Genomic DNA, 9,738 nt, shown 5'->3' with positions numbered 1-9,738 from the left:
ATGGGTCAAGAGACAATTTATTTTGGTCGGTTCATCTCGACCCCAAAGCCAGAGGAGCTCTTGATTCGAACCGGCGCTGTGCTGGTGAACAAGAAGAACGGTAGAGGTGTTATAGAACGGGCAGACTGGACTGTGAACGGTCCCAATGATGCAATCAGCAAGTTTGGAGTTGAGGCACCGGTGGTGACGACAAAAGAGAACGGATTTTTCTTTCCGGGGTTCATTGGTACGTGATCCAGCATCATCGTTTCTTGCAGACTAACCCTGAAATTTGTGTAGACACTCATATTCATGCTTCACAATACCCGAATGTGGGAATATTTGGCAAATCGACGCTTCTAGACTGGTTGACAACATACACATTCCCCTTGGAGTCATCTCTTGGTAACACTAATTCCCCGATGTACAAGGATGCAACGGAACCTCCCAATCCTCTGGCTCGAGCGAAGGCAGTTTACAACCGAATAATTTCGCGCACACTTGCAAACGGAACAACTACGGCCTCATACTACGCCACCATTCACCTTGATGCCACCAATTTGCTCGCCGACCTCGCTTTCGACAAAGGCCAAAGAGCCTATATTGGCCGAGTATGCATGGATCGACCAGAGACTTGCCCAGATTATTACCGTGACGAGAGCTCAGAGGAGACGCTTACCAATACGAAAGCTAGCATAGAATATTGCAGGTCCCTGGACCCTTCCGGTGAGCTTTTGGCCCATATAATTACCCCGAGATTTGCGCCAAGTTGCTTGTCAGAAACTTTGTCGAAATTAGGCTCTCTGGCGAAGGAAGAAGACATTCGAGTTCAGACACATATCTCGGAAAACCTGAATGAGGTTCAACTAGTGAAAGAGCTGTTTCCCGACCAGGCTACGTACACTGATGTCTACGACCACCATGGACTCCTAACTCCCCGAACCATCTTGGCTCACGCAGTTCATCTCAGCCAGGAAGAGATGCGGCTGATCAAAGAGAGAAAGACGAAGGTCAGTCATTGTCCCGCCAGCAACAGTGCATTGGGAAGTGGCTTTTGTCCAGTACGGGTGATGCTGGATGAGGGGGTTGAGGTTGGCCTGGGAACTGATGTCAGTGGTGGATACAGCCCGAGTATCCTCGATGCCGTCAGAAACGCTTGCATTGTGAGTCGTCATGTTGGTTTTATCAACGGCGGTGACAGCAGGTATAACCTCGGAGTAGCAGAGGGCCTGTGGCTAGCAACCGTGGGCGGAGCAAAAGTGGTGGGCATGGAAGGTCGTCTCGGCGGGTTTGAGGAAGGAATGCTGTGGGATGTTCAAGAGATCATCATGGGAGATGTCAGCTCCAGTGGTGACGGAGAGGAGACGGGTGTGGATATTTTCGGCTGGGAGCAATGGGATGATCGGGTGGCTAAATGGGTATGGAATGGGGACGATAGAAATGTTCAACGGGTATGGGTTGGGGGAAGACTGGTACATGAGAGGCGGTCATGAAAGAGACAACAGAGTTTTTGATATGATATCTGGTGTTTATGGAACTTTTCCAAGTTCTAAACTCTGAATTACGATGACAATGACACCAACGAAATTGATTCTATCCTCAGGTGCTCTGAAGTGAAAAATGAAGACCTAGCGGGGAGCCTTGCACGTGACAGGGCTGTCTCAATCCACACACGAGAGACGAATCGGTGATAAGTCCACATGGGGCGGATGCTACATCAGACACTTTCTTTCTACCATCATGATGAGTAAAGCCAAAAGTCGATTATTTAAGTTCTTTATCATCCGTCACAGAGGTCTCTTTCCATCTCGCTAACACTTACCCCAATTTAGCTTTTCAGGCTAAAATTTACCTTCGATGCACAACCTCATGGTCCGGACCTTGAGGTCTGACTGGAATCTGGACCTCGAAAGTCTGTCCATAAGACTGACTACGGCCAGCAGATGATGCTTAATCACTTTACTAAGGCATATGATCCCACCATTGAGGACAGCTATCGGAAGCAAGTGACCATCGATCATGAAACGTGTGTTCTTGAAGTCCTAGATACCGCGGGACAGGAGGAATATTCAGCGCTTCGCGTACAGTGGATAAGAGATAGCGAGGCAGCAATATTGATGTATAGCTCTACTTCGAGAGACTCTTTCGAGAAAATAACCGCGTTCCATCACCAAGTGCAAATCGTCACACACACTCTCGCTCGCGCCGAACCCGAACATGGCAACGAAGCCGGATGATCTGGCAGCAAAGCCCGTATGGGATCCTGGGTTGACACCAGTGGTCTTGGTAGCACACAAGTCTGATAAGGATGAAGAGAGAGAGGTCTCCACCGCCGAAGGATTTGCTCTTGCGAAAGAACTTGGATGCATGTTCGTTGAAAGCTCGGCCAAACATTGCGTCAATGTGGAAAATGCCTTTTTTTTGATTGGGTCCGCGAGCTTCGTCGACAACGATTACAGAAGATCCAGCCATCGAGGCTAGAGATTCCAATCTCTCCTCAGGAGCTGCAGTCGACAAACTCGACGTCTCCTAACAGGCTCGGTCATTTGACTTCCTTTTTCCACCGCTTCAAAGTCGGAAAGGTCAACATAAGAGAAGAATACAAGCACGATGTGGCGCACTAACTTGCCATTGATAAAGTGCTGGTTCAAGCTGCCAGGCAAGCGGTGCCGGCCCAAATGCTCAACCTGGTATAGAAGGCAGCGCCCGACACGCATCTACCGCCTTGGGCCACACGAAAATTGTCAGTTCTTACTAGACAATGGCGCCGCACCGAATGCAAAGGGTCCGAGGGAGATGACCGCACTGCAAATTGCCTCGGCCGAAGGACATCGCAATGTTGTCAAACTCCTCTTGAAGGCTCGGGCAGATGTCAATACTTCAAGCTCCCTGCATAGGACAGCTCTGCTCGCAGCAGCCTCGAGAGGTCAAGTCGAGGTCGCACGAATCCTGATCCAGTACGGTGCTGATGTGAATGCCAAAGGTGGTCAATATGGAAACCCTCTTCAAACAGCTGCCGTGGTGTGCAAGACAGAAATGGCAAGGATATTGCTCGATGCCGGCGCGAGTGTCCACGCCCGAGGCAAAGGTGAGTGCACTACACTTCAAGCCGCGTGTCATGCCGGTCATACTAGCATTGTTCGTCTGCTTGTGGACAGGGGGAGCCGACATCAATGCTCCGGGCGAGATACTCGGCACGGCGCTAGAGGCTGCCAAGGGCACTTCAAGGTTTGACGTTTTTGATCTCCTCTTGTCCTATGGAGCACCTGCGCCAGACTTGAAAGTCTCTAATCCCAAAGTGCAAGTTGTCCAAATGCTGTCAGAAGGCGTGAGTGGCGATACTCAAAGGGATGAGAATGTCGGCGTGGACGAGGCCCTTGAAAATCCAATCACCTTCGCTGGTCCCCAAACCAGTGAGGAAAGCTTGCGTTTGGACGGGAGTCAGGACACAGCATCGATCGATACATCTAGACCGAACGTCGCCAACAATACTTCAGGACCCCCAGACGGCCGACCGCCTCCTTCACTTTCTATACCGGGCAAGCATCACGATGATGCTAGGTCCGCATGGCCTACGCCATCTTCATCATCTTTAGACTTGTCCAATTGGCCTCTACCTGCTCCACCTCCTCTCCTCCTAAATGGCTTGCCAGTACTCACAAACAAGTCATCAAAGACGAGTTCTCGTTTTCGAGATGAATCATTCAAGCTCTCTCATAGAGATTATACTGTCGCTTGCATATGCCCAATGGCCATTGAATTGGCTCCTGTGGATCCCACACTTCCGACAATCGGGGCTCGGAACGCTTACACAATGTGATTATTGCAGTTATGCCGGGCATAGGAAACAACAACGCAGCGAGCGTGGCCACACAACTTTTGAACGACTTCCCGTACATCAGATTCGCTCTTCTTGTTGGGATCGAGGCGGGATCCCAGGGCGAGATGACATCCGACTCGGTGATGTTGTTGTTAGTAAGCCCACGACAACATTCGGCGGTGTTGTGCAGTATGATATGGGTAAGTCCTGTCCGAATGGGGTGTTTGAGAGGATAGGAACCCCGGGGAAGCCCCGGTGGAACTGTGAAGAAGCTAAGAGCTCAGCATTAGCGGAAACCAAACCCACCGCCATTTGTCGGAGATGTTGCACAAATTCCCCCACTTGGCAGAACTCTACATGCACCCGGGTTCAGAGCACGATCTCCTGTATGAAGATACTTATGCTCATCAAGGGGGCTCGACTTGTGGTAGCTGCGACTTTGCAAGGCTCGTTGTCCGAGAGAACCGAACGAGTAATGGTCCACGGGTCCATTATGGCACTATCGGTTCAGCTAATGCCTTGGTCAGGGACAGTGTCACACGGAATCGATTGAAGCAAGACTCAGGGATAATCTGTGTGGAAATGGAGGCAGCTGGCTTGATGGAGAGTTTTCCATGTCTTATCATCTGGGGTATCTGTGACTATGTAGATTCCCACAAGAACAAAATGTGGCAGCCGTATGCGGTAGCGGTAGTAGTAGCTTACACGAAAGAAAATCCTATTAATAATTCCGCCGATGGAGACGGCTGATGCGTGGATCTGAGTGAGATGATATAGATATACCAACGGACCAGAATACTCACGTGATATCGAAGTGCTTATATAATACCGGTATTTTCCCCACACCCATTTCCGACGTAACTCTCACACCATTCTTCACGTGCACTTTTCATTGATCAGCAATGGTTTACTAGAGCCTTTTGCTCTTCTCTAATCTTACGACCATCATATTGCTTCTGCCTTCATTCGCTCGGCAAGCACTAAGAGACAATGTCTGGTCCCTGTGACCTATGCATGCCCTCACAATGCCATCATCTTTGGGGACCATCACCGCCTCAATGGCAGGCCTCGAATCCCCCAGTCTCTCCGCCACCTCGGCCTTGATCAAGGCAACCGAGCAACATGCCCAAGTGGCACAGCGCTCTGGCTTTGGTGCTGCCCTCATATCCCTCGTGACGTTCATTCCCAGTGCTCTCTTCTGGGTCATCGCATTCACGACCATCACGTTGCCGACATGGTTGTTCACTCTTTTTTCCATGAGTTTGACCTTTACCATGAATTTCACCACGTTGTATGTCGCCTCTAGCCGGATATCGAGTTGGGGCTAACTATGGGCAGGCTTTTGATATTCCTCGCCATTGTCTCGACCATCAGTTGGTTCATCCGCTACCGCTACCTTAATGTCTATGAACGCTTGCCTCAAGAACCGCAGAGAAAAGAGCCGCAAATAGATTTGTTTCCCAATACGGAAGATGGGGGCTCGAAACAGGGATTGGCCAATTATCTGGATGAATTCCTCAGCGCCATAAAGGTGTTTGGGTACTTGGAGAGGCCCGTATTCCACGAGTTGACCAGGACGATGCAGACTAGGAAACTCATTGCTGGGGAAACACTACTGCTCGAGGAAGAGAAGGGCTTTTGTCTGGTTGTGGACGGACTTGTACAAATTTTTGTCAAGTCCTTGCGGGAAGGCTCCGAGAAGAACGGTGGTCAAATTGATTTGTTCGATGACGAAGAAGGCTATCATGAAGGCAACCAGGGCTACCAGTTGCTTACAGAAGTCAAGAATGGAGCTTCCATGTCCTCGCTCTTCTCAATCCTGTCCCTCTTCACCGAAGATATAAGGTTACGCCCTGACGAACAACTTCCTATTGGCTCTCGATTCGCCAATCACATGAATCACACTCCGGATTCAAGCATTGCTAGTCCGACGACCCAGCCATCAACACCAGCAATGGCCATTCCCGACTCCCAAGAGGAGCCCCATAAACCCAGGCTTCCCACGGTACCTCCATTGGCTCTTGAGCCGGCGTTTGATGAGCGCCAGTTCAAGAATCAACCAGCTAAACCCAGGAGAGGTCCTTCAGCGCATCCCGACATCGTGGCTCGAGCAGTGGTGGATACTACAATAGCCATCATCCCGGCCAGCGCATTTCGCCGCTTGACGCGAGTATACCCCAAAGCAACAGCTCACATAGTTCAAGTGATTCTTACTCGATTGCACCGAGTGACTTTGTCAACCGCACACCAGTATCTGGGCCTTACTTCGGAGGTCTTGCAAATTGAGAAGTTGATGAACAAGTTGACCAGTTATGATCTGCCCCACCATCTTCGTGGGGATGCCTTGGACAGACTCCGGGACAAATTTGCAAAGGAACGAGATCGGATGGGACCGGAGGAAGGGAGCAAAGGAATTGCCTTACACAATCCCATCGCAAACCGAAGAAGATCTTCGAGCGGACTCCGAAGAGAAGCAGCCACGGCAGCCCGACTCGCGGCAGCGAGAGGATCGATGTCGTCGTTGAATCCAAAGGCAGGAAGCCGAAATTCAGTACGTCCAAGAACGGGAGACAGGGACGTTAGCTCGGGCGACCTCCATGGAAGTTCCAGACCTAGTCAGCGACCCACCGGTCTCCATCTTCGATCCACTTCTCATTGGACAAGTATGGGAGCCAACCCTGACGCATTGAGGTTAGAACTGAACAGCAGTCCCATGGGAACTCGTGAAGAGCAACTCTTTCGACCGTTTGGTAATGACATCCCACATCGACAAGACTCGGTCCATGAAGACAGCTTATTTCGGGAATCTGTACTCGAATGTATGGCCAAAGCACTCGGGCTCAGTAATGCGATCAATCAGTCTTTGAGACGAGGGCCCACTTCCGTGGAACAATCTCCACGTCTTGTTTCGTATGATGCAAAACGACAAACAGCGATTTTTAATAATGCGTTTGGTTTCATCGACCCCTATGATGACCCTGCCGATGGCGACTCCGAGTCAGTCTCCGCGTCGGCAACCAGTGTGAGTGGTCCGCTACAGGGTCGAACGCTGGACGAAGAATTAATAGACGATGTGGAAATTGTCTTTTTCCCCAGAGGTTCTGTGTTAGTCGAGCAAGGTGAACGAAATCCAGGCCTTTACTACGTGATTGACGGCTTTCTCGACGTCAGCATCCCGGTCGAAGAAAAAGAAGAGAAAAACGTATCTTCATCTTCCAGTGAGCGAAAGAACCCCAGAGATGAACCACTCCCTCGAGCCCGAAGAACGAAAACTGCGACTTCCCGGGCGTCCTCAACTCCTGGTGTCCCTGGTCAACCGAAAGATGGCAGACGAATGGTACAAAAGCCCCTATTCCTGGTCAAGCCTGGTGGTATTGCCGGCTATGTCGGAACTCTGTCGTCGTACCGGTCTTTCACAGATGTGACTGCGAAGACGGACGTGTATGTCGGATTCCTCCCCCGATCATCGTTGGAAAGAGTCGCGGAGAAATATCCCATCGTCCTCTTGACCATGGCCAAACGCCTCACAAGCCTTCTTCCGCGGTTGATTCTCCATATCGATTTTGCTCTCGAATGGGTTCAAGTAAATGCGGGTCAAGTCATCCACCATCAAGGTGATGATAGCGACGCCATCTATATAGTTCTCAACGGTCGATTGAGAGCCGTTCGTGAACTCGAGGGCGGAACTATGCGAGTCACGGGGGAATATGGTCAAGGCGAGAGTATCGGTGAGCTTGAAGTCATGACCGATGGTACCAGACCTGCCACTCTTCATGCCATCCGAGATACTGAACTCGCCAAATTCCCCCGAAGCCTTTTCAACAGCTTGGCACAGGAACATCCCAGCATTACCATCCAAATCTCTAAATTGATAGCGCAACGAATGCGCGCGCTCATCGAAGCCCCTCTCACAGAGAAAGGTCAGGAACGGAAGAGGGCGGCACTAAGCGACTCAAGCACATCCAATTTGAATTTGCGAACGATAGCAGTCTTACCGGTGACTGCGGGAGTGCCCGTAATCGAATTTGGTAATCGGTTATCGGCGGCTTTGAGTCAGGTCGGGGTGCCAAATGGCGTCTCACTCCTGAATCAAGCTCTCATCCTCAGTCATTTAGGTCGTCACGCATTCAGTCGAATGGGCCGGCTGAAATTGTCGCAATATCTTGCCGACCTGGAGGAGAAATACGGCATGGTTCTCTATATCGCCGATACCAGTGTCAATGCCCCTTGGACGCAGACCTGCATATCACAAGCCGATTGCATCTTGCTGGTAGGATTGGCGGAAAGCTCGCCCAGCATAGGCGAATATGAACGATACCTTCTTGGAATGAAGACCACCGCGCGAAAAGATCTCGTTCTTCTTCATGTGGACCGATATTCCCCACCTGGTCTGACGAGAAGGTGGTTAAGAAATCGAATGTGGATCAATGGAGGTCATCATCACATTCAAATGGCTTTTCGCGTCAGTCCGGAAGCCACCCCTCATGCTCAGCCCAGGCGATTAGGGTCGGCCATCAAGCAAAGGGTCCAAGTCATCCAGGCCGAGATACAAAAGTACACCTCGCGGAGAGTCCGACAAGCTCCGCTATACTCCGCCGATACTCCCTTCAAAGGAGACCTTCATCGCCTTGCAAGACGCCTTTGTGGCAAGTCTGTCGGTCTCGTCCTCGGTGGAGGAGGGGCTCGAGGCATTGCCCATATTGGCGTCATTCGTGCTCTGGAAGAGGCCGGAATACCCATCGACATCGTCGGCGGCACCTCCATCGGCGCGTTCATCGGTGGACTTTACGCTCGTGACGCCGACCTGGTCCCCATGTACGGACGCGCGAAGAAATTCGCCGGTCGCATGTGTAGCATGTGGAGGTTTGCACTAGATCTAACATACCCCTCGGCCTCGTACACGACGGGCCACGAATTCAACCGCGGCATATTCAAGGCCTTTGGAGACTCTCAGATCGAAGATTTCTGGCTCTCCTTCTATTGCAACACCACCAACATCAGCAAATCACGGCCCGAGATCCACACCTCAGGCTACGCATGGCGATACGTTCGCGCAAGCATGTCCCTGGCCGGCCTGATCCCGCCCATCTGTGATGAAGGCTGCATGCTCCTGGACGGCGGATACATCGACAATTTGACCGTGCAGCACATGAAGAGCCTCGGTACGGACCTCGTCTTTGCCGTGGATGTCGGCAGTCTAGACGACGACACCCCCCAGCAATACGGCGACACGCTCTCTGGTTTCTGGGCGCTCTTGAATCGATGGAACCCGTTCTCTTCGGTCCCCAACCCGCCCAATCTTAACGATATACAAGCGCGCCTCGCCTACGTTAGCTCCGTCGACGCGTTGGAGCGTGCCAAAACTACGCCTGGGTGTCTATATATGAGGCCGCCAATCGATGCGTATGCCACGTTGGACTTTGCTAAGTTCGATGAGATTCTGGAAATTGGCTATTCTTATGCGAAGGAATATCTAGCCCGCTTGAAGGGCGAGGGCGAATTGAAGAGTCTTATTGACGCTTGGACCGGTGGCGATGATGAGGAAGGAAAGCGCCTTTTGAGAGCCATGGCACCGAGGAGGGCCAGCATTTAAATAACCCTGTCATGTTGACTAGACATGTTAGAAATGGTCGTGACGACGACCCCATAGTGGAAATGTACTACTAGTATTATTCAGCCCATGGTCGAAGTGGGCTATCTGTGTAGCATAGAAACCCGCAAAGCGTCGGTCGCAATGTTCCTTGCCATATCTTTTCTCTTGAACTACATGACTGGGCCAATTATTGGTTTAAATTTCGAAACGTGATGACGCTCCAGCGAGACGACGTACAGTACATGGTTGTATTGCTACCGTAAACAGACTCTCTATCGGCATTCTGTAGAGATCTCGGACTCGCTTCAGTGCTCACGTACCACACTGAACAAAACGGTGGGGATTC

The 9,738-nt window shown here is 51.1% G+C and overlaps 4 protein-coding genes across 4 annotated transcripts; all 4 read left to right on the top strand.

The window, feature by feature from the left end:
• On the top strand, nucleotides 1-1,472 carry Z518_01877 (guanine deaminase; the record flags this gene model as incomplete). The annotated part of the gene is made up of 2 exons (XM_013418906.1): nucleotides 1-226; nucleotides 280-1,472. The coding sequence occupies 2 exons, from the start codon at nucleotides 1-3 to the stop codon at nucleotides 1,470-1,472; spliced, it is 1,419 nt and encodes a 472-aa protein (XP_013274360.1).
• A 724-nt stretch (nucleotides 1,473-2,196) lies between these two features.
• Nucleotides 2,197-2,460, top strand: Z518_01876 (uncharacterized protein; the record flags this gene model as incomplete). Its single annotated transcript, XM_013418905.1, has 1 exon — nucleotides 2,197-2,460. One exon carries the CDS (start codon nucleotides 2,197-2,199, stop codon nucleotides 2,458-2,460), a length of 264 nt encoding a protein of 87 aa, XP_013274359.1.
• A 315-nt stretch (nucleotides 2,461-2,775) lies between these two features.
• Nucleotides 2,776-3,799, top strand: Z518_01875 (uncharacterized protein; the record flags this gene model as incomplete). The annotated part of the gene is made up of 2 exons (XM_013418904.1): nucleotides 2,776-3,067; nucleotides 3,114-3,799. The coding sequence occupies 2 exons, from the start codon at nucleotides 2,776-2,778 to the stop codon at nucleotides 3,797-3,799; spliced, it is 978 nt and encodes a 325-aa protein (XP_013274358.1).
• Nucleotides 3,800-4,824: 1,025 nt separating this feature from the next.
• On the top strand, nucleotides 4,825-9,392 carry Z518_01874 (uncharacterized protein; the record flags this gene model as incomplete). The annotated part of the gene is made up of 2 exons (XM_013418903.1): nucleotides 4,825-5,090; nucleotides 5,138-9,392. The coding sequence occupies 2 exons, from the start codon at nucleotides 4,825-4,827 to the stop codon at nucleotides 9,390-9,392; spliced, it is 4,521 nt and encodes a 1,506-aa protein (XP_013274357.1).
• Between the last annotated feature and the right edge of the window lie 346 nt (nucleotides 9,393-9,738).

Source organism: Rhinocladiella mackenziei (assembly GCF_000835555.1).
Source record: "Rhinocladiella mackenziei CBS 650.93 unplaced genomic scaffold supercont1.2, whole genome shotgun sequence".
Classification (NCBI taxonomy): domain Eukaryota; kingdom Fungi; phylum Ascomycota; class Eurotiomycetes; order Chaetothyriales; family Herpotrichiellaceae; genus Rhinocladiella; species Rhinocladiella mackenziei.
The sequence above is the reverse complement of the archived record's forward strand: the minus strand, read 5'-3'. Positions and strand labels throughout refer to the sequence as shown.